General features: G+C 45.7%; 1 protein-coding gene across 19 annotated transcripts in view; it reads left to right on the top strand.

Annotated features, from left to right (window-relative positions):
- Positions 1–23,726, top strand: part of LOC100678021 (protein Gawky) — a 28,845-nt gene extending 5,119 nt beyond the window's left edge. The window contains exons 1-18 of one of the 19 annotated variants that reach the window (XM_032597941.1): positions 3,222–3,333; positions 6,739–6,788; positions 6,873–6,985; positions 7,048–7,258; positions 7,597–9,308; positions 9,395–10,013; positions 10,090–10,508; positions 10,590–10,911; positions 11,389–11,643; positions 11,720–12,007; positions 12,085–12,521; positions 12,596–12,799; positions 13,623–13,808; positions 14,977–15,465; positions 15,564–15,893; positions 16,136–16,359; positions 16,440–16,845; positions 16,921–23,726. In XM_032597941.1, coding sequence (XP_032453832.1) covers positions 6,917–6,985; positions 7,048–7,258; positions 7,597–9,308; positions 9,395–10,013; positions 10,090–10,508; positions 10,590–10,911; positions 11,389–11,643; positions 11,720–12,007; positions 12,085–12,521; positions 12,596–12,799; positions 13,623–13,808; positions 14,977–15,465; positions 15,564–15,893; positions 16,136–16,359; positions 16,440–16,845; positions 16,921–17,292 — 6,543 coding nt within the window. In that variant the 5' untranslated portion in view covers positions 3,222–3,333; positions 6,739–6,788; positions 6,873–6,916 and the 3' untranslated portion in view covers positions 17,293–23,726. Of the gene's footprint in view, positions 1–3,221; positions 3,334–3,643; positions 3,809–6,738; positions 6,789–6,872; positions 6,986–7,047; positions 7,259–7,596; positions 9,309–9,394; positions 10,014–10,089; positions 10,509–10,589; positions 10,984–11,388; positions 11,644–11,719; positions 12,008–12,084; positions 12,522–12,595; positions 12,800–13,622; positions 13,809–14,976; positions 15,466–15,563; positions 15,894–16,135; positions 16,360–16,439; positions 16,846–16,920 lie in introns of those variants that run through there. The other 18 variants (XM_032597928.1, XM_031921937.2, XM_032597938.1 and 15 more) reach the window with 18 other exon arrangements.
- The last annotated feature ends 551 nt before the right edge of the window (positions 23,727–24,277 follow it).

Genomic DNA, 24,277 nt, shown 5'->3' with positions numbered 1-24,277 from the left:
TTTACCAAAAAATCATTTCTGATTCCTTTAAAAAGATAGGTATTTAAGCACACCGAGCAGTAAAGCTCCTCAGCGAAATTGAAATATCCAAACTCCTCACCCCTCTCCTCCTCCATCGAAGGCCGCGAATATGAATTCCCAATGCCAAGAGTCCGCGAAAGTCGAAAAGTCGCGCGTGGATTTTTACAATAATAGCAACGACGCCTAACGATCGCTATATAAAATCGGCGAAAAAAACTTTTCCCCGAGACTGAGAGAAACTTGCTCTGCACAGTATGTATATCTATATATACTCGCGCGTTCGTAAAACTCGCGGATGCAAGAGTATACGTATAGCACCATAGAAACAGCAGCGAAAGTTTCGAGGAAAACACGCAGCAAACGTTCCTCGGGCCAATTAATCGAAGACAAGCTTCAATGGCTTTACGACTGTTTGGATATTATCGCGGAGAAAAATAAGTATCTCTTTTCCAGCGATTTCTCTATTACACCTGATGACCAACGACGGCAAATATTAATACCCGGCGGTAAAAGTCTCTCTCAATAAAAAAGGAAAAACTTTCAATCGAGTTACACGCGTCGATAAAAAAAAATTACTTATCGCTTGTCTACCTATAGATAACGTGTTGTAATCGCCGATAAGACGCCGATAGGCAAATTTCTATACACGCGCGCACAAAGGTCTCTCTCTCTCTCTCTCTCTCACTCACTCTTCCCTCGCAAGTATAGGCATATAAGAGTTATTTCGCACCAGGCTAATGATCAAGTAGAGCACACTAACCTGATCTAATTTTAAAACAACGACGTTGTGTGCGTATAACGGCTTATCGTTATCGCGACTCGAATTTCGTTGACAGCACTATGCAAAGTGACTTTCCACTTATTTCCACGGCTAAAAGCGTTTGCCGTTCAATTAGCGCGCCGCGCAAACTTCTTCTCCTTTTTCATCTATACTTACGCATTATAGCCCGCAACTGCATCGAATTGAAAACCAATCGTCGTTAAACGAACGTAAACAGCGAAACAAAAGGACTGGCCTTTGCCGATGCACATATTATGCTGGAGGTCGTGCAAGAGAGTCCTGCTGGTGTATATATATATAAAACGAGCGTCATCAAAACAAACTTTCCGCGAGGATTAATCGAGCACAGTATATAGCGGAAGGGCAGCAGCGCGTCGTTAGCAGCTGATGATGAGGATGATGTGGGGAGGGGAACACAACCGCTCGCTCTCTTGGATGTAGAGTGAATGAGGGGCAGAGAGAGAGAGAGAGAGATGCAGTTTCGCTATTAAATTCGAATGTAGGCTAAACATCGTCGTATACGTGCGTACAAGTGGAGTTTTTAATACTTTACATCAGCAGCGCTCTACACACGACGAGAGAGGTTTCGCGCAAGTGCGTACGTACACCCTACTGCAGTGTGCGTGTAAGTGTATAACAGACACACATACATACAGACACTGCAGTGTGCGAGAGCTCACACACACACACACACACACACACACACACACAGAGACTCGCGCACGGAGCATAGTAGTCTCGGTGCGCGCTCGGCGAGGTCGATCAATAATTTCCGATGTCGAGCGACGACGAGCTGCGCCAGCGGCGGGACACTCTGCTCTCTCTCTCTCTCTCACTCAGGATCTTTCTACCGCGGATACACACGCGCGCACACTCTACCCGCGTTGCTCTTTGTGGTCCTTTGGGGCTTTTTTCTTTCTCGGAATTTTCGAGCGCTCGATGCTCGCTTTTTTCCCCGAGCTGTTTGCTTTGTCTCATACAGCTGATGACTCAATTAGCCCTTTGAGAGATGCATCGCGCGGCTTTGTGTGTGCATATAGATGCGTTTCGGAGAGGAGGCGGAGTTTAGAAGTGATGGCGATACAATAGCTCATACGAGTCGAGAGAGAACGACTGTGGAAATTAACGGAGCTGTTATATACATAGTGATTATTAATTCGCGGGCGTTCTAGCGAATTCGGTATAAGTACGTAATGCTCGCGGCGGCACACGTATAATTGGCCGAATAACAGACTCTATCGTGTTATACACGCGCACGTGGAGTAACCGGTTGCGAGTTTCGGAGCCTCAATTATGTGCTCGGCTACGGAGGCGTAATCGCATCGATTGTACGCGCAGCTCTTATATATGTATAACACTGGCGCGCAACTTAAATCATCGTCATCATAAGCGCAAGATCACGACGATTAAAAGAGCGTGTTTACACTCTCGAGGCATCGGCTATGCGCGTTATGTACCGATCAAAGGGATGTCTCGTTATTCGGAGCGGAATGTGTTTGTGGCGTTGGATAATGAGCGACCGCTTATTTTTTTTTCTCGTCCGTTTGTATGTACGCGAGCATTTGCATCGCGCACGCACGCTTATAATCGAATTTGAAATTCACATCGGCGCCCTCGCTTTATTTACATCTCCTTTGAATCTTTCATGCATATAAATGCGCTTTACAGAAAAACAAAGAGAGTAGCCAACGGGACGTTTTACACTTGATTACGCAAGGGCGAAAATTCAAATTTCCCGCGCGTCGTTAAAAGCGAGCAACGAACAAAAATGAATTTGACGACGACGACGACGACGACGACCTAAGACACGCGAAAGAGAGAAGAGAAAGGCTGCGGCTCTCTCGAAAGTGTATACCGCGGCTCCGATGCAGAGAGAGAGAGACGGAAAATCCCCGCGTACTCTATAGTACGATGCCCGCGCGAAATCCCCCGCTAATTAAATTTTTGCTTCTCCCCCCCCCCCCCGAAAACAGAGAGAACACCCAATACAGCACGTGCCGTCCGCTGAAAAATCCTCCGCAAAAAAGCCGCGTGAAAAAATGATCCGACGAGCGAGTATAATATAAAAGTAGTAGGGATAGCTCGGAGCAGCAGCAGCAGCAGCAAATTGTTGCTTTCAGCCGCTCGAATCGCACACAGGCCCAAGTGTAGCGCACACGGACAGAGCGATGGCGCAAGTGCAAGAGACGCGCACAAAACACACGACGACGAAGCTTAGGAAGGAGAGATAGCGCGATTCGCGAGCAGAGAGCAGCGCGCGGAATGGGGGGAGGAACGCCGCTGGCGAGAATAGCCGCCTCCCCCTCCCCGCTCTCCTAACCTCACTTTTTCGCTCTCTCCCTCCCCGTGGCGGCGCGCGCGCTCCGTCTCTCTCTCTCTCTCTCTCTCGCTAGCGCTCGCTCGAGCCGCCGTCGCCGCCGCCGCCGCGGCTTCGAAAGAGCGAGCCTCGAGCTGGCTCGATCCGCGCCAGCGAAGTAGCTCCGTGCGGACGCGCGCACGAACGAGACTGTCTTTTCTTCGGGGCACGAAGCGTAAGTTTCTGCTGCTCGTTTTATTTATTTATTTTTCTCGCTGCCGCTGCTGCACTAGCTGCTCTTCTTCCCTGGCTTCCATTGATATCCGCGTAGAGAGATAAAAAGTGCTCCGAGTTGCGGATAGTTTTACTCTCGGCTCTCGTGCCTGTATATAACGGAGTCGCTCGGAAGGAAAGTGTTGTGGTGCGCGAATGTGTCGTTAATATGGTAGACACACACTCTGGCAGCCGAGGCGAGTTCCTCTCGAGCGCGCGCTCCTCGCACACATACACGTACACAGTTGTGGCGTGGCATGTATCCACCTGAGTGTGTAGAATCAACGCGTACATCCGCGCGCGATGGGAAATCGCGTAGAGCAGTATAGTATTAGCATAGTGCAGCAGTAGCGGTCGTCCAGTGCTCGCGTACCCATATAAAGTTGTAGCGGGTACATAGTGCGCGAGAGGTCTAACCTCAAAAGAGATTCGGTCGAGTGAGTGAATATCTCCCTGGTGTGCTCCGCTTTCGATGTTGCCGCTGCTGTGCTGCTCATCATCCGTGCGTGCAGTGTACAGTTTCGTACGCTCCACACTCGTGCTCTATACTCGATACCTACCCAGAGCACCTCTCTCTCTTGCTACGTATATCTATATATGTATTTTTTATACGAGTATATATATATATATATATACACGCGAGAGTATGCGCGCGCGCGCGTTTGTGGTCTCTCTTCCACTCGCGAGCGAGCTCGAGACACGTACGTAGAGTAGAGTTGAAAAAATGACATCGCGTAAGAGCGTAGAGTGAAAGGGACACGGGTGAGAGGGAGAGAGAGAGAGAGAGAGAGAGAGAGAGAGAGAGAGAGAGAGAGAGAAAAAAAGGACGAGAGGGTGCTCTCGGTGTATATGTGCGTGCGTGCGTGTGTCTGTGTGTGAGTGTGAACTCCAAAGAGATTGGCTCGGCGGCGCTACAACACGGCAAAGAAACCTCGAACTTTAGTCGAGGAGAAAAAGCTGCGCCGCGGTGTATATAACAAATGCTTATACATAGGCAACCTCTCCCCCACCGCTTCTCTTCCTCTATATATACACGTATACACACAGCATACTTATAGAGAATGAGAGATCTCTCGACCAGTGGCGTAAACAATTCGCTGCGTGCTCTATATGTCTAATGGCTCTTCTCGCTGTATAAAAATACATAAATCCAGTGGCAGCGGAGCGGTAACCGCGCACCTGGCGCTGAGATTTCGGAGAGAGAGAGAGAGAGAGAGAGAGAGAAGAGCTGCTCTGCCGCCGCCGCCGCCGCTGCTGCTGCTGCTGCTGCTGCTGCTGCTGGTTATCTAACCTTTTTCCGCGCAGCCGTGAAATCTAACGGGAGTCTCTCGCGGCGGAAGAGGGGAACTGAACGAGGAGAGGCCGCTTCTCTCTGTGAAGTCTTTTCTTCTCTATACTCCGCTGTTCCGCTTCTTCTTCTTCTTGTGGAGCTGGCGATAAATAGAGTCGTGTGGAAGAAAGCATTGTATTGACGAAATCGGCGTAATCTAATTTCGCGGGGGTATACATACTCTTCTTCTTCTTCTTCTACTGGCGTTTTATCGCTCTCTTGTGTTCGATGTGTATATATATGTAGAATATCGCAGCAGTGGCGTAGAGAGAAGGTTTTCGATTTCGAGACTATCGATCAAAAGCCTGGCTCTCTTCCTGCGCGCTGTGTGGCGTATAGATAAAAAACGAAGCCAGAGATAGCGTATAGACTCGTTCGGAAATTTGTTTAATCAGGTGACGCCGAGTATATGGATTGTGATTCGTTCGGTTTTTCGAATTATAACGGACGATCTGTAATGTGTTTACGCGTCCGTCTCCCTCTCTCTCTCTCTCTCTCCGCTATAAACTTCCGATAAATAAATTGTTGCGCTTATCGCGTGTAACGACGAGCTAATCTACTTCCCCTCTTTGTACGACAATTTTTTTTCTCGCTCGACCCGTTTGTTTATGTTTTTATACGGCTGTACTCGCGCGGAGTCTGCGAGACACCTTGAGAAGCATAAAATCCTCCGGAAATTCACCGGTTACATCAGAAAATATTATACAGACTACAGTTCGAAGCAAAGTCTCTCTCTTTCGATAGCTTCCCTTATCTCTCCCCTCTCGTGCACGTATATACAGATATAATACGTATACTTTCGCTATATACTCTGCAGCGACTAATCTTTTTCTTCTCTCTCTCTCTCTCTCTTTTGCGTTTTATTTTCGCAAATCCGGTTCTCTCTCTTTCTGACGTCCTTCGGCCTCGTCGCGCCGACAATTTCCTTGCGCTCGCGCGTAGTGTGTAAAAATCGTTCTCTCGGGGGTCAATTTATGTCTTCGTCGTCGACGTCTTCTCGAGGCGCGAGAAGCCGCTTTCCTCTCTCTCTCTCTCTCTCTCGGATTTCGCTGGGCTGGATGCGCGCGAGCGATTCGAAAGTCCGCGCGCGCGCCGGAAATGTTTGGAAAAGTTGCGGAACGCGTTTTTTTCTTTCTTACTTCGTTGCAGTGAATCACTGCGCGTTGCTATAAGGAATGCAAGGGAGGCAAACGTCGGGATGAATTTTTATTTTTAGAGAGCGAGGTGTCCGGTGAAATAACGCTCCGCGAATAGAATTTGCTCTCGCGTGAAATGAAATAAAAAATGATTCAGCGTTACAATAGGGACGAGCCGGCGATTCCGTTACGCGCGCGTCCGAATCCAGCCGCGCATATGTAATCCGCGAGTGTAACGGAGAGGCGCGTCTCGATTTTCAATCGCTCCCACGTGCGCTTCTCTCTTTCTGTATTACTATTCGAAAACCATACCCGCGAGCATATAGCGCATGCAGAATTTTATCGTGTACATTATAGATGCGCCTATATATACTCGCGGACTCGCTTCGATCGCGAGCGATTTCCTCCCCTATGTGCCAGGGGGAGAGAAGGGAGAATTATATCGCGGCCGGGAAAAGCAGTAGCAGCAACAGCAGCAGCACCTGGATGTGTACTACGGCTATAGCTACCGTGTGTGTATATACCTACGCGCGCACGGTTTTTCTTCTTCGCGGCGCGTGTAGTAACCCTCGGCGAGCCTTGAGCTCTTTCTCTCTTTTTCTTTATTCTCGCGCGCGCGCGCGCGCGAGATAGAGAGAGAGAAAGAGCGCGTGTGTACTATACTACCGCACTACCGGCTGCCCTTCGTCGTCGTCGCTCCCTTTGTGTCTTCGCGAGGGGCGACGTTGGGCAGAACTGCATATGTACAGTAGTGGAGCGGCTGCGGTGCATCCGTTTTCTTTTACTCTTCGCGCGCGGATGAGAGAGAGAGAATCTGGGCGAAGGGATTCCGGATGTGTATGCGGCGATGATGACGATTCTTTGGTCGAGATTTTTTATCGTCGTTTCTTTTTTGTTGCAGATCTCTACTGGCATGGAGCTAGGAGTGCACTGACAGCGATAGTTCACAAGGTGAGGATCCTTTTTATTAACTGTGTTGATTTGTTTATTCAATTCTTAAGAATTTTTCTAATGTTTTTTTTTTTCGTCGAGCAGATCTTGGTTTCTATGCATTGCCTGCCAAAGAAGAACTGAGCCCAATGTTTCCACACAATTCTAGTTCACATGAGATTTCTACCGAAACAAATGCCTTCGTACAAAATTCCAAGGTGAGAGAGAAAGACAGACGTCGTGAGGCTCGAAGACACGTGTCGTTATCGTTATAATAAAGTTTATCAAACGACTGTTGCAGGGGGATGTAGTAGTATTAGAGGGAAGCAGTCTGAGTGGGGTGGGGGAGGGGAACGAACCAGAGGACGCTGGGTACTGTGATATCGAATTCATAAACAGCAGCAGCAGCATCAGCACGATGGCAGCACCTACCAGCCACCCCGAAGCTACCGCCGCCAATGACTTCTCAACCGTCCTGTCACGCCATTCTGGTCAGTCTCTCATCTCTCTTTGCTATCAAATTTGTCGCGAAAACGCCGATCGAACGAACCGCAAAAGCAGCTGAGATGAGGGTCCGAGAGCCAGCTCTTTGCGCAATGTCGCGTGCAGCTCTTATAATTTCAGTTCATACAAGAGACAACTCTACCGCGTCGGAATTCTCACCGCTTAGGGTCGCCGCTGACAAAACGGAGTATTTTTAGAATCTAATTTTGTTTTTATCTGTGCAAGCGCTCAGCATACTTTCCATTCTTTTCTCGGTGCGCGAGCGCAAAAGAGAGTACAGTAGCAAACAAAAGCCGATCTCTGACCGTCCGATGATATTTTGCAGGTGAGCTCGGCTCGGCCGGTATGCGCTCGGCCCGTCGGTCGTCTCTGGCTCCGATAGAAGCAGCAGCAGCAGCATTATCATCGGCAGCAGCAACGTCGTCGCCATCTTCATCATCGTTATCAGCAACAGCAGCAGCAGTAGCAGGCGACATACAGCAGAACAACAAGTATAACAACAATATGATTAACTACAACAATGCCAACAACAAGATGAACAACAACAACAATGATAGACCAAGAAGCGACGAGGAAGCTGAGAAGTTGGAGCTGGAGGAGGATGAGCAATCCACCACAATGAACCACAACAATGCAGAACATAATCATCACAAGTGCAGAAATCCGAAACAGCAGCAGCAGAATGATAGCTGTTGGCCGGAGGCTCGTCGTCGTCGTCGCGGCCCGCCCAAGCAATCGCGGACGACGGCTAGCAGCCAAGCCGCTAACTCTAAGTCTACGTCTAAGCCGTTAAGTGATAATAAGGATAGCTTTAGCTCAGTAAGCCCTAGGGTACTAAGCTTAAGAATTCGTCGTAAGATGAGCAGCAGCAGCAGCAATTGCAGCAGCAAAATAATAATAATCGACGGCGTCGACAGCAGGAAGGACAAAAACAAAAACAAAATAAACCGGCTCTCCCGAGGGCCAACACCTAGCCTAGTTAGGATACCCAAGTCTGACGGCCAGCGGGCCCTTAACCTTAAGGCTAAGCTTAGTCATGTAAGTTACTTTAAGCCGAATAACTCCAAGTCTGTGATATCGCTCAGCTCGAGCAGCAACTCTGCCGCCGGTGGTGGTAGCGCTAGCCGAGGCTTCGGCAACGGCCAGCAGCTCATCGTCATCGCCAGCAGCCGGCAGCAAGTAAGACGCCGGGTTCTCGCGCGCACGGCCAGTTCTTCCATTACGCTTACCGTTTCCAAAAGACGCGCTGGCCCTGCTGCAGCATTAGCCAGAGCCAACAAGCCGGCCGCCACCTTCATCACTACCCCGTGGGGACGTGCAGGGGCTGCAAGAATCGAGCTGCCGCGACGACTAATAAGCGCATTATGTGTTCCATTAACGATAGGCACTCCGTCGACCAAGTCTACTAAGAACAAGATCGAACAAGACCAGTCGCGGAGAATAATCGATGGTATTAGCTGTACCGAAGCAACAATATGTACTGTTGGTGCTCTTTCATTTCAGGATAACAATAAGTCTAACGAGCCTCTAAACACTAGCTTTAAGAGTGTCGCGCTCGTGGCCGCGGCCAAAGAACCTGTCGACGATAAGCAAGAGGAGCAAGAGGAGGAGAAGAAGGCGCTTGCGGCGGCGGCGCCCGGGCGCGAGTCTAACCTAACACTTAAGTCTCTGTCTAAGTCTACGCCGAGCGTTAAGTCTAGCGATAAGTCTGACACTGATGTTGTTTTAATGGTTAATAACGATAATAATAAAGAGGAGGCGTCCCGCGTATCAGCAGCAGCGGCCACGTTCCTGATGGATCGCGCGGACGATAGTGATGATAAAGAGGAGATACTTGATGAGGAGAAGTATAAGGAGAACAGTAGCCAGGACGACGTCGGTCGGTTCGAGCAGGAGCCGACCCTTAACATTCCTACACTGACTACCTGCGAGCCTACGATGACGCTTACACGCAAATCGACCACCGTCACATCCCAAACGAACGATGTACCTGCTGAGCCTCGTTTCCAAGCCGACGAACACGATCTCGATGTCGAGGTAAGTCTCTCCACCTCCGTGCCAATTAACGAGAACTTGCTTCTCTCGATGATCAACTAATCGTTCTGACCTTCTCTTTTCCCCAGGAGTATGACAATGCGAGGATGACGAGAATGAATAATGAAACGAGGACTAGCCTCGTGGAAGACTGCAAGGACCTCCTCGCCGATTACTGGATATCGCGCGATCCGCGCCACTTGACGAGACTGAGGGAGGCCTTGAATACTCTGCTGACAACTCGTGACAACTCGCCTACTACAACCACGACATATCTACCATCATCACCATTATCATTGACTACCTCTGAGTCTGCTCGTCTGCAGTACAGCTGTGCCGCAGTGAGCAGCGCCTCGATCATTCTCGGCTACAAGGAGCGCTGGGGTATTGCCGCGTTCATGGGTCTGGCCGGTGGCGGCGAGAGCTCGCTGAACAATAGCGCCGCGGCCAACTGGGCCGCTGCTCAGCCGACCACTCCCAACAACAACAATCAGGCCCAATCCGGCTGGGGAACAGCTGGAACAGGAGCGGGTGGAGCCGGTGGCGGTCCAGGTACACCTGGCAACCAAGCCGTTGTCGGCGGCCAAGCTGGACCACCTCGCGACTGGCAGAGTGCCACGCGACCCAGCACCATCGGCAATCAGATTTCCAATCAGAATCCCAACCAGAATCAGAGTCAGGGTCCAACTGGACCACCTACCAATCAAGGTATGCATCTCTTCGACATTAGTTTTTGCTGAGCATGTACTGAGTGTTGATTGATCAACCATTTTTCATTCAATAGGATCTAATCAAGCAGGCCCACCAACGTCCCAATCGAACAATCAATCTCAGTCAAACCAGGCAGGCGCAGGCAGCGCTGCTCAATGGGCCCAGGGCGGTGCTGGCGGTAAGCCTAACAATCCCGTCGGTAGCGGCGTACCCAACAATCCGCAAGGTCAGAACAACAACGGTGCCAATGTTGTGAATCCGCAACAACAGCCACCACAGCAGCAGCAAGCTGGTCAATCTGGCCAACAACAGGCTCAACAGCAACAATCGCCCGCTGCCGGTGCTGGAAATAATAATCAGCAGATACCCGTTACTCCAGGCCAAGGCCCAGTAAGCACTGCCACGACGCCCACTACTCCTTCGACCAAACTGCAACTTGAGCAATTGAACACCATGAGAGAGGCGCTTTTCAGTCCTGATGGCTGGGGATGCGTAAGTTTTATTCTTGCTGAACTCCTAATTGAAATTTAAAAATCAAATATAGTAATAATCGTTGATTCTTCCTCCGTGCAGCAACATGTGAACCAAGACACTAATTGGGATGTGCCAACTTCACCAGAGCCACCTCGTGATCCGCACAAAGAGAATATGCCGCAATGGAGGCCCCCGATCAACAACGGCACTGATCTGTGGGAGGCCAATCTGCGCAACGGTGGTCAGCCACCGCCGCAGCAGCAGAACAAGACCCCCTGGGGGCACACGCCTTCGACCAACATCGGTGGAACGTGGGGCGAAGACGATGACACCGCTGACTCGTCCAACATGTGGACAGGAGCTCCAGCTCCAAGTCAACCCAGCAACGCTCCCTGGCCAGGCAGCTCAGGCAACCAGACCGGTATGTGGCAGTCACCCGCAACGGGCGGTGCTGGATCTGGAGCTGGCGCGGCCAGTGTGCACGGAGGCGGAGGTAGGCTTCTGTGAGCGCCCGAGAACTGGCGACTTGACTTGACTTATGTCTGTCTATCTGTAAAGAGCTTTGTTTTTCTTTTGCTTTTATTTTTGTTTCTCTCTTACGTAAGTGAGATGGTCTTGTATGTATTTGTCGCTTATGGTATTTATTAGTGCAAAATATTTTATTTGCAACACAAAATAACACTTCAAAGATCGAAAAATGCGTCAGTAAGTTTAAAATAAAAGAATTAACCATGCCTATAAAATTCTAAGTGTGCTTAGTATAAAATGCATTTACTCTGGCACTCACAAAGCTTAAGATTAAGTCTCTTAATTATTATTTTGCTTAGCATTCCAAAAATTAATTAAGCTTTTATTTAAATATAAATTAACAACATCCACATTGTTGTACTTTCTGCAGGTTCAAACTGGGGCGATCCTCGCGTCGATCCTCGGGACCCGCGCGAAATTCGCTCAGTCGATCCTCGAGAAATGCGTGGAGCTGATCCCCGCGAACACCGTATGTCATTGGATCCTCGTGAACAGCACATTCGTGTAGTTGACCCCATGGTCCGCGACCCACGAATGTCCGGCGAAATGCGCGGTGACCCACGCGGTGGTATTTCTGGCCGACTCAACGGTGCCAGTGCTGACGCTATGTGGAACCAACCACCAGGTAAGTCCATGGCCAATTAAGCATGACTATTTATTTATGAATCAAAGTATATATGACATGTTGGTATTTCTGACAGGTCCACCGCATCACCAGCTACCAGGTCACCAGCACCCCAGTGGCCCTCCGACAAAGATGCTTGCCCCTTCGAGCATGAACCAGTGGTCGGCTCCGCCACCCAAAGAAATGATGCCTGGCAAACCTTCCGGCTGGGAGGAACCATCGCCTCCCACGCAACGGAGGAATGTGCCGAACTACGACGACGGTACCAGTCTCTGGGCCAATCCCGCTGCTAATCAGCGACCCATACAGGGCGGCAAAGTCTCGCACTGGAAAGACGTTCCACCTCAGAATCTCGGACGTGGAGGTAACGTTTCTTATGAAAGCCGCAATACAACGCTCTTTATGAATTATCATACATAATCTGTTGTTCATCTTATTCAGGCATGCAGTGTCCTCCCGGAATGTTACAAAACCAGATGCCCGGTCAGCCCGGCATAAAACCCGACTCGGTAGGAGGAGGTGGTGGCGGAGGTGGTCCCATGTGGGGTAATCACCCAGGTAGCGGTGGTCCTACTGGAGGCGGTCACAATGGTTCCTGGACCGAAGGTCCGCCCGATGCCGCTGGCTGGAATGCCGAGAGCAAGTCACGCCGTCGTCCTCCTTACATCGACATTGTCGATCCCCGTAACCAGGCTCCCTGGGATGAACACCAGAAGCCCCAACCGATGGGTCCCAGTGGTGTTAGTAACTGGGGCGATGCAGACCTCGATCCTGCAACCAGCTGGGGGCATACGTCTAATCTTGTTAAGCCTACTCTCACTAAGGAACAGATTTGGAAGAGTCGCGAATTTCGTTCTCTAGTGGAAATGGGCTTCAAGGTAAATGCAAACTTTCATCAATGTACTGCTGTATTTTTGGAAAATATTAAATTTGTTTCTGTAACGTGGTGTAGAAAGACGACGTGGAAATAGCTCTGCGGAGCCGTGAGATGAACCGCGAAGAGGCACATGAGCTGCTGAGCCAGCTTCGCCCACATGATCAGTGGCGTCGTCACGACGGCGGCCACTCAGGCTATGACCCGACCAACCAGTCGGCCAGCACTCAATCCTTCCCGCGCTTCAATCAACACGTTACTCAACAGATGTCATTCCCACCGGTAAGCAAACTTGTAAAATCTCAACTAAACGCGCGTGATTTTTTCTCTCATCCTTTGCCCATCCTATTCGTCGCTTGAAACAAACCAAAAATTCCTCTACGTTTTCTCCTGTCCAGAATACGGACTCTTCATACTCCTACCAGTACTGGTTTTCTTGATGGCCTTGGTTTTTCTCTTACCCGGTGAAGCGTGTTGATCCAAACTACTGAAAACTCGCATAGTACTCTAGTTGGACCACAGTACGGCGCGAGCTATGGGCATGCACGTCATTATCCCAGCGGCGCGCGGTTGATGTTCCAGTTGAAATAATTGCAATGCTACTTCAGAAAACTGGAACAGCAATCGCGCACGCATGCTATATTGTTTTAAGTGGTTTTTGAGTGGCCTAGATAAAAATTTCTATGAAAGTTAAACCACTGAACGCATTAACTTATTTAAAGAGTAGTTTCACGCGTTACCTTCCTCAAAAATTAAAGCAAGTAAGAATGACTGGTACTTGGGACGCAGCAAGGGTAAAGGCTTACAATTTCCCCAACCTCTCTATCTCTCCACACTCTATCTCGAACCCCCTACACCCCTCTATATCCGGTATAAGCGAAGCTCCAGTGAGCAGTAGAAAATTAACCGGGTCAACGCTGCGCTCGAGTCAACCCCAACGGTCTGCAAAGCAATGCCTGTAAATACACACACTACCCTGCGCGAAAACGCACTGCGTAAAAGTCATAGGCGAGAGAAATAATAGCGAAAGCGGTTACCGTGAGCGAGAAAAAGAGAAAATTAAGAGTATCCTGGAGAACTGTGAGACGAAAGCCAAATTGCGCAGGGGGTTGGTGTGCCGAGCGGCGCGGTGGCAGCAGCCGCGGCTGCGGCGGCAGGCGGCTCTGTGGCCAGCGCCAGCCTACTCAAGCTCCAGCAGCAGCAACAGCAACAGCATCAGGCCGCCGCGGCTGTACAGCTACAGCAGCAGCAACAGCCGAGCAACAATGCGCCCCAGCCGCCCTTCAATCAGGTGAAATTACTATCAAAGAAACAAAACACCAACCACCACCACACTATGTCTGTGCGATCACTTATTTTTTTATTACATTTTATTGTTTTAAAAAAATGTACTGGATTATTTTTTACCGACGACTTCTTTCTCTCACATTTTTGTTGATATACATTTTTTTAACTGTTCGGCTGCTGCCTTTTTTATTCTCGCCTCTGGGCTGTTTTTTTCATCTCATTGTATGTTTATTATTTTACTGGCATCTTCTATCGTTGCAAGATACCGAGGACGTACGAGTGAAAAAAATTGTTATTTGCGACTCTTATATTATCGTCATTTTTTTTATTTCCGTTCATACGATGCTTTCTAATTTATGCACATTTCAATCTTTATTACTGCACATTTTTAACCCAATGGAAGATCAAGGAGTATTCGATGTTATTCCTGTCGTAGCTAATAAATGCTGCATTTTCTTTTTTTATTACGCTTTCACTGTTTCCGACGACAAAATTATTCCCCCCAAAAATACCACCTGACGAAATTAAAACGTTTCGAGGAAACGCGAACAACATTTATCTGGCCGTAGGAGAGCATATGAACACTTTCAGGAAAAAATAATGTATGAATCTACACGACATGATAACAAGAAACAAAATTCGAAACGCGCTGCCGAGACGTCGAAATGAGCGTTACGACCGAAAGAATTTTAATAAAAAAGTCTGCTTATGAAGCGAAATTATGATTTTTTTTTCATGATCGCGCACTAGCTTTTATCGAGCGCATTTTTTAGTTATTTTATTTTCGTAGGAACGTTCCACCCAATTTCCCCTGCATGCGATTTATACCTCGCCTTTTTGTAGTGAAAAGCTGCATTTTTTTATATTTAGTTTCACTTTTATCGCTATATTGAAATTCTGTTTCGTTTGTTTGCTTTGCATGGTTTTGATTATCTATTAAGTTTGCATTGTGCTTCCTTGTATTTTTTGTAAGAAATATTGCAAATTTTGCCTAAAACTTGTATTCAAAAAATCTATTATATATTTTTATTTTTATTGTTATTATTCAAATTTTATAAGTTTTAATTTTCAACATACTATACGATATACCATCAAAAATTAAATTCAAATTAAACAACCCCACCGTCAACATCAGTTCAGATCGTACTAAACACTTTCGATCTAACTTAAAGTTTAACGAAAAACAGCAGGCGTCACGCACACCGCAGAACCAGCCGTCTACCCAGCAGCTGCGTATGCTCGTCCAGCAAATACAGTTGGCTGTACAGGAGGGTTATCTCAACCATCAGATCCTGAACCAGCCACTGGCGCCGCAGACACTTATCTTGCTCAATCAGCTGCTCCAACAGATCAAGGTCTTGCAACAGCTCCATCAACAACACACCATGCAAAACTCGCTCAAGGGCAACGGACAGACCGTCTTGCAAATCAGCGTCCAGATCACCAAGACCAAGCAGCAGATCGCCAATCTCCAGAACCAGATTGCCGTGCAACAGGCCACATACATGAAGCAGCAGCAGCAACAACAGCAGCAGCAGCAGCAACAACAGCATCCGACTACGCCGACCCAGCCGTCCGACTACTACAAGCCACCGTCGGTCCACGATCCTATGAGTGCACTGCAAAACAGCTTCAGCGACCTTGCCATGAAGGAGACAGTGGTTGGTTTTCTTTTCTTTTGTTTTATTGGAATTATTTTATGGCTCTTTTAACTCGTTGAAGCCGTGTATTAACGTGCGCCTGACCTTTTTTTTTACAGAGCCAGCCGCAATCTCGATTAAACCAGTGGAAACTACCGTCGCTGGATAAAGACGGCGACTCCGTAGCAAACGAGTTCTCTCGCGCGCCCGGTAGCACCAGCACCAAGCCGCCTACAACTCCAGGTGGCCTCAGTCAGTCTCACAGCAGCCCGAACATGAATCCGCTTCTCGGACCAGGCGACGGTACCTGGTCTACACGACTCGGCGATAGCGGTTGGCCAGATGCAGGCAACAGCGACTCTACCGACGGCAAGGATTGGCAGCCGGCGGTTGCCGGAGCAGCATTCACTGATCTTGTACCAGAGTTCGAGCCCGGCAAACCCTGGAAGGTAATATCTAACCGATTCGTTTGTCTCTTTCCTATCTCTCTCTCTCTCTCTCTCTCTCTCTCTCTCTCTCTCTCTCTCTCTCTCTCTCTCTTTGAATCGTTGCCGTATGCTTGATATTATACTTTTTTTTTATTAAGCCCTCGCATAATAGGGCAAAAACGTGGAGTCCCGTGAATCGCGTTAGAATGTTTCTCTAAGTTTTAAGCTCTGTCTTGGTCGACGTATATTTCACGTGTTCCTAGGGGCCACAGATGAAGACAATCGAGGACGACCCAAGTATCACACCTGGCTCGGTGGTTCGCTCACCGCTCTCGCTGGCCGCCATCAAAGATCCTGACACCATATTCTCAGCCGGCAGCAAGACCTCGCCGCCACCGCAGTCAGCCGACAGCACCTCCATTCCTAGTCTCAGCAACTCGACCTGGAGCTTTAATCCTCCAGTCACGACACCCAGCGTTTTTACCAGGTAAGCACACATTCATTGCCACATTTTATCTCATCTTGCACTTTGTCAAACTTCTAAATCACGCACGTATCACTTTCAAGTGGTTTACTTGCGCATAGTTCGAAGAACACCTGGGCAGACGCGGCTCCACCGCCAACAGCCGTCACTTCGGAGCTGTGGGGCGCACCGATGAGCAAATCTCGTGGTCCGCCACCCGGCCTCGGCAGTAAGGGCACTGGCTCCGTTTCCAACGCAAGCAATGGATGGACAGCTCTCAGTCGCTCCAACACTTGGGGCCTGCAATCCAACGCTCCGGGCGCTGGAGCTGGTAACAGCGGATGGATGTCGCCCTCCACCTGGCTGCTTCTTAAAAATCTCACACCGCAAATCGACGGCTCAACTCTCAAGACTCTGTGCATGCAGCACGGACCTGTCCAAGACTTCCGACTTTATCTCAACCATGGAATTGCCCTCGCCAAATATTCTTCGAGAGACGAGGCCAGCAAGGTGAGTCTTTTAAATATTTGAGACAGTTAGTCGATTTTGGACGATCGCTTATATGCGGCTTCTCGCAAATTTCAGGCTCAAGGCGCGCTGAACAACTGCGTTCTCGGCAACACAACTATCTTCGCCGAGTCGCCCGTTGACAGCGAAGTGCATACTCTGCTCCAGCAGCTTAGCCATGGCAGTGGTGGTGGCGGTGGCGCCGGTGGAGCTGGTGGCCAGCAGCCGAGCAGCAACGCCGCCAACTGGGGCATTCGTGCCAGTGCCAACAAAGCAGGTCCGCCCACTGACACCTGGGGCGCTGGTGCCAGCCAGCTCTGGGGTGCACCGCCCGCAACCAATTCGCTCTGGAGCAGCAGCGGATTAGACACTAGCGACCAGCAGCGTGCCACGCCGAGCTCCCTGAACTCGTACTTACCCGGCGACCTCCTGGGAGGTGAGTCCATGTAGATGACGATGATGATGATGAACGAAAATCGAGGAAGGAGCCTTCTTGTCACGAGCAACGTCAATTAAAAAAATCCCAACAAATTTCCGAGATTACAAAGAAATAATGGACGAGAATGCCGCAATCGAGAAACGACGAAATTCCGAGATACGAGAGAGTAAGAAACTACTACCATTGAAACAAAGCAAACAAAAAATAATTAACGAGAGGAGCGAGCAACTCGTGATCGCTCCGCGAGACTGTAGGCTATTGTAAACGATACATATATATACTACATATGCGTGCGAGAATTCGTCCCCGAATAAGCGTTACTTAAAGAAAAATATTGAGGAGAAGGAATTTAGGAGGCGTCGAGCAGCACGAGACCGTAATTCGAAAGAGTCGTAAAGTTTTTTATCTGATCGTTGACCCGCGTATTCTTTCCTTTTCTCCTATGTTTAACGAGGATCAGCAGTATATCAATTCCTCGCTCTCAATGCGAGAGGGCGACGAATATATCGCAAGAGACTCGAGGAACTTACCCTCTCGGCTGCTCCTCGCGACTTTGTCGATACATACCATAACACAATAAGTGCGAGACGTATCGAATGATCACCGCCGAGGAGCCTCGCACATATTCGTACAATGACAAAATGATAAGTAATCACAATAATAATTCTAATAATAAATAATGCCCACTAATGCAAGGCTCGCCGGACGGTCGGTCGCTGTTTTTAATTTTCTTCTTCACACAGCCAAGAAGGGATCACACCACAGGCGCGCGCTTTCGTAAACGAGTGTTCCATTTTTTTCTTCTTTCTTTCTTCATTCTTCGCCGACCAGTCGAAGACTGCGGCGAGCATTAAACTTAGACTGTACCAATCTAATCAAAAAGGGTGTAGAAAAAAAGGAAAAAAAGCGTTAAAAAAATAATGATAAACGAAATATAGTGTGTGTGAGAGAGCGAATTGATGAAAAGAAAATAATACAATATCTTCTAAAGCAAACAAAATGATAATGAGCATTGACGTCGCCCGACTCCGTGTGTTGACAAAGGCTCGCGCGCGAGCTGTTGCGACGACGTTCCGGGCCTCCGCGGAGTTTTTAAGCAAAAATAAGAAAAAGGGGCGAGAGACCGTGATGTGGTCCCGACGCGCGCGCGTGGAATAAAACAAAAGTTCTCTCCGTTCCCGAAGTCTGAGATACACACGTACACATATATTATTATATTATAAATATAAAAATAAAAAATCCGTCGAGAGGCTGAGAAAAAAGGGACACGCGCAGCGCCATCCGTAGGTAGCGAAAAAAAAACTAAAGCCAACGAGAGAGAGAGAGACGCGGCCGGCGACGCAACGATACCAAATGTTATCGCAATAACGTAAATTTTATTCTATATTAAATCTAAATGCCACCTGTCGTGCCAATGTCCAGTGTGTCTCTGTACCATTTATTAATTGTAGAGTTTTAATGATATTAAATAAATCGACGACGTGAACGAGTGAATAATAGGAAATCCGGGGTGGGTGGGTGGGGTGTATGAGTTTTGTGTGTACAGTTAGGGGAAGGGAAGAGATACAATTGACGCTTGAGCTTCTTTTTCGCGATATATCGAGGAAGTATAAGAGGCCAGGAGAGTAGTCGCGATGTAGTCAGGTGGGGAAATCTGCGCGAGAGGTGAGGACCGAGACTATAGTTTCTTCACTGTTTTCATTGTACTACTATAATTAATGTTTTGTTCGCTCAGAACGGATCTTATCTGACTAATTCACGGTTGTGGGGGGAGTGTCGAACTCTACCTAATTTCGGTTGATCTGCTTTATCGCTACCACACTTTCTTCGAACAACCTAATAACTGATCTGGTGATATAGATGACGTGTACATATATAAGTATATCTTTATCCGGGGGGTGGGAGGAGGTATCGAATTTTTAGTCTGCACTTACGACGACGAATGACGAAAAGGTTTTCCTCGATGCAGTAGCAAAAATAACAGTTCGATGAGATTTTTTGTTTTTTGTTCCTTCATTGGTCGTTGTTGTGTGACACGTTCGGACCTCGAGCTTTCAGTAGTCTTAATGGTAATCCAGCGGTGAATAAAAAAAAAGACAAACTTTCTTACTGAGCTTTGACGTCGATTCTTAGATTAGGAGAGATTCGGAGAATGACCAAATAAGGAAGATGTTTTATCATTCGCTTAGAGGACCTCGCGGTCGAGGTCAGTAAAAGTTTTAAATTCACGTGAGTGTATAATAAGTGATGACTTTTTTTCGTTATGTATCTCGGCGTTGAACGTACCTGATTGACTGATGAGAGGGGAACGACGACGCAATTTTACAATGGAGAACGGGAACGAAAAACAAAAAAAAAACAAAAAAAAAACAAAAAAAAATGCGAAAAATCAACTTAGAATTTGATACTTTTGATCTTTTTATCGATGTTTCTATTTATTTTTTTAAACACTTTTTTGCAATTTTAAAAAAAAGCGCGAGTGGAATTTTGTTCTCCATTCCCTTCTATTTACTTTTCACTCTCATTCTTGCTCTTTTTACTATATATATACATACATACATAATCTTTCCCTCTCTCAGTCGACACTATCGACGCGAGAAGCGACGAATTCGAAACCATATAGCTGAAAAATTCCACAAAAATATATATACACGCATTCACCTAAGCTCACGCAATACAGGACGAAACTCAAACGACGTTTTCGAGTGATCGGCATACTTATAGGGTTTTTAAACGGATGTATAATTAGGAAAGGATGACGCGATATATGTTATGCATAGCATTTGCACACTAAAAATCGAGTCGAAAAGAGAGGAAAAGGTTTTAAAATTAAAAATAAGTACATAATAAGAGACACACACGTGAAAGATAAAAATACACTTACACACATCGATAGAATTGTAAGAATAAGTTCTGATTGTATTATTTAATTGTAAAGAAAAGCGAATCTATATACGATCGATTAATCATTGATGGAAGAGTGCGATGTAAAGGCATACATTATATGTACATCAAATATATATTATATATATTTATATATTTACGAAGCGTACAAGCGACTTTACGTGAAAACACTGACATACAAGTATTTTTTTGTTTTTTTTTCAAACGTATCTTCTTTAAAGAAAAAAGCAACTCGAGAAAGATTATTAAATGCTAGTCGCGAGCAACGCGAAACAAAGTAACAATACTAAAAAACATATACTAAAGCAAGCGCGACGATGAATTGTTTTTCAGCATTGTCACGATCTAAAATTGCACATTACACAATTATTATTATATTATATTATATTATTTTTATTATTATTTTTTTTTTGTAAAAGCAATATGCCAGACTTTTTATTATTACTCAAATTGTTCTTGTCAATTCTTTTTCATTCCTTCATATAATTATATTATGTACACGCGTGCGAAAGAAAAAAACTGTTGAGGCCTTTTGTTCGCTGAGACCTCGAGAAGAAGACGCATATTATAACTAGATAACTTCGGACACTCCGGAAGATTCCGATGCATCGATACGTAAAGGCTGAGTCTGTTTCCGGTTTTCGTATACGACCACCCAAACACGCGTAGTAAACAAATATTATTGCCAAAGATCCACTCGTATCCGCAAACTCGAACCGCACGCGAGTCAAACTCGCCAGGGGCAAAATTCACGAGTGCGAGCGGATTTTTCCTCGAAAAGGACCTAAAGACCAAACAAATAAGTCACATGGCAGAGGGTCTCATAATTTGTCCGACGCTTTTTTCAAAATCTTGTTTGCCGTACTATTATACCAGCACTAAATGAAAAGGCCTTCGTTTGTAAGGCGGCACTGAGTTTCTGAGTGAATAAGACAGAAACAATTCCATCGATAGAGCTACGACATCACGCGTGGCAAAAGCAACTCATTAAAAAAAAAAAAAATATGTAGTCCAGTAGATTTTAAAAACGACAAGCAAATATACGTGCGTACTAACGATTATCGCGACGCAAAGCTTTAAAATTTATTTTTCTAACTAAAACGAAAAATGCGAGACAAAATAAAAAAATGCAATGAGACAAAAAAATCAATAAAGTGTTAATCATTTTATTATAACTTATTCTTTAACATATTCTAAAGATCGACGTATGGCGACATCGACCAAACGGTAGTGAAAGGTGTTAAAAATCGTGTAACTTAGAACGTCGCCACGGCGGCAGGTGATCTAAAGCCATTTTTATTTGTATAATTCATACAGGAGGAATTAGTGATAGTCGAAACTGAAAAATATAGATACTTTTTGGCGCCTATGCGTTTCGATGCGAAGCTCAGCGAGGAGGCATTTATTTTGACTTTTTTCCTGCGACATTATGTAGCTAGGAAAATAATGCGAGTAAACTAAAAAAGAAACAAACGACATTGATGCTCACACACGTGCTTGTGAAAGCAAAGTCAACTTCGAGAGAACCAAACGTACACGTGTCGCATATGTATAGAAAAAGCTCGAAGAGACGATCACATGCGAAAAATAAGATAAAATAACCACCGCGTTCGAAAGAAAGCTTTCGAGACTGGAGGACGATAATGATGGTGATGTTGTGACAAAGTATTTCACGTGTTGCGCCTGAGACTTACATAATTCATTGATCAAATCAAAGACGATGACGAACGGCAGATTTTTGTTGTGATAATAACTATTTGAACTTGTAGGTATTATATGCTGTAATCAATGCGCGCGGCTTTCGTTAAATATATATTTCCCTCCTCTCGCGAGAGAGCGCGAGACTAAAGAAATGCGAAGAGAAGTTACGACGACGAAGTGCTAAGAATAGACGCGCGGGAATCTGAGGAATATTATTAGAGTAAAGAAAAACAATACTTATCGAATACGTCAATGTACCTACTCTATGTTTTAAAAAGTACAGGCGATTCTTACTCACGTGCTGATACACACACATAACCCATTAATATTACTACATATATATGATAAAAAAATATATATATATCTATATATATATAAAATATATAAATATATATAGATGGAAATAGTATATATATGAAAATATATACGTTTATAATTTCAAGTAAGATTCTATTATCGTATAAGGGTATGAAAAAAGTATGAGAGTAAGACGAATAAGAAAAAAAAAATTAAGTAAGAAACAATACGATTTTTAATATTAATATATTTATGACAAAGATATTAGCCATTATTTGTTAAAAACAAAAAAGTATCCCTAAACACGGGCAGCGGAAATTTAATGCAGCAAGTCTCGCGTTCTATTGATCTTTACGATAAATATATGTGTGAAAAAGAACGACGAGACGTATTATAGTTCTCTGCGTCCAAAACGCAGGAAGGGCGATAAAAGTGTAAAAAGCGTTCTAGAAACAGTTCGATAGGAATTTAAGGAATTTGACGTGAAAAAAAATTAATAATTATACAGAAGCATTGTACACACCCGAAACACACACATATTCATGCACACGAATTCCAATGTACCTTATACGCTTTCCGTTGCTGTCGTCGTCGTCGTCTTTCTTGTATAACTCGCGACAAGGGAAGCCAATTCTTCATTGTCTCTATACGTACTAAAAAGAAAATATCAGACCCGCTTCGGGCGATGATCATTCCGAGGAACCGTGAATTTCGAATCTTCTCTCGCGCTATTCGATCCTAGTCAATAGAATGGAACTTTGATAGTCACACGGCGACGAAAATGAAAAAAAAAAAATTATCATCACACACGCGTTGGGAAAACGATTCATATCAAACTTGGTCAGAGTTTTGTTAATGTCCAGTCAAGTTCCTCGACTGATCCTGAGAGGTTGTCTGTGCGTTAGCAAGTGTCGAGAGACCAAATCAGCCACGTCGTTGTCGTCGTCGTTGTTTTTATGAAGAGGTTTTCTCGAGAACACGATCCACAACTAGCATAAATAAAAGAAAGAAAACTTGTACACACAAATTGCGATTACTATATTATAGTACTAATTCATTATAGCTAAACGGAACGCGGCTCTGTTTTACCGAATAGATAAAAAAATACAAAAAAAAGGAATAATAAACTAGCGCTTAAGGGAATTTTAGAGAGGGCTTTGTTTTTTTTTTGACGAGTGAGGTCTTTTAGATTTTTAAGTAAGAAACACGTACACACACACACACACACACACTAAGATTTAAGGCGACAACAAGATTAATTAAAGAAAAAAAAACTGCAAAAAATGACAAAAAAAATTAATAATAAACACCCGCTATGTGATATTCTCGTGTCTTGTCCGACGAGAGACGTTGTTTTTTAGGATTATTATTATTATCATTATATTATATTGTAATTAATTGATCATGTATCGCTATGATTTTATGGGGATACGTCGTATAACAGTGGTATATGCCGTTATTATGAATTATTGCTGCTGCGAATTGTCGGGCGAGTGGATCGCGATCGTGTCGATATATGCGCTAGCGCGTGCCTATACCTACCTAAAAACAAAAAAAAAAACAAGTAAAAAAACCGAAATGACAATGAAACACACGGATTCGCTATACAGTAATAAAACAAATCGAGTCGATATTATCGTACGCGTACCCATAGTCGATCTTTTCCTTAGCACGTCATGCCACACACATACACACACATATTGTTCACCAAACTATTATATATGTACTATTCCGTAGAGACAATGAAAGAATATACTCGTTCGCGGAATGACATTGCCGAAAAATAAAAACAAAAGATAAAAGTATAAAAGAGCAACACCTTATTTTCTACGACGAAGTATCGATAATAGCCTTAAACGAATTTCTCATCGCCAGATGTACACACAGGATAATATTTTTTTTAAATCGCGTTTTTAATAGCAAAAAATTAAATAAATAAAGAAAAAGCAGACAAATGGCGCATCGATCTGTCAGACAAGCAAAGAAACATGATGAATATCGGTTGCCCTTTGACTATACTATATAATAAAACTACAAGATATACAATAAGACGCGCCGAGACTCGACATCCTCCCTACTCCCATTTCGGAGACT

The sequence above is a fragment of the Nasonia vitripennis genome, chromosome 1 (assembly GCF_009193385.2).
Source record: "Nasonia vitripennis strain AsymCx chromosome 1, Nvit_psr_1.1, whole genome shotgun sequence".
NCBI classification, from domain to species: Eukaryota; Metazoa; Arthropoda; class Insecta; order Hymenoptera; family Pteromalidae; genus Nasonia; species Nasonia vitripennis.
The sequence above is the reverse complement of the archived record's forward strand: the minus strand, read 5'-3'. Positions and strand labels throughout refer to the sequence as shown.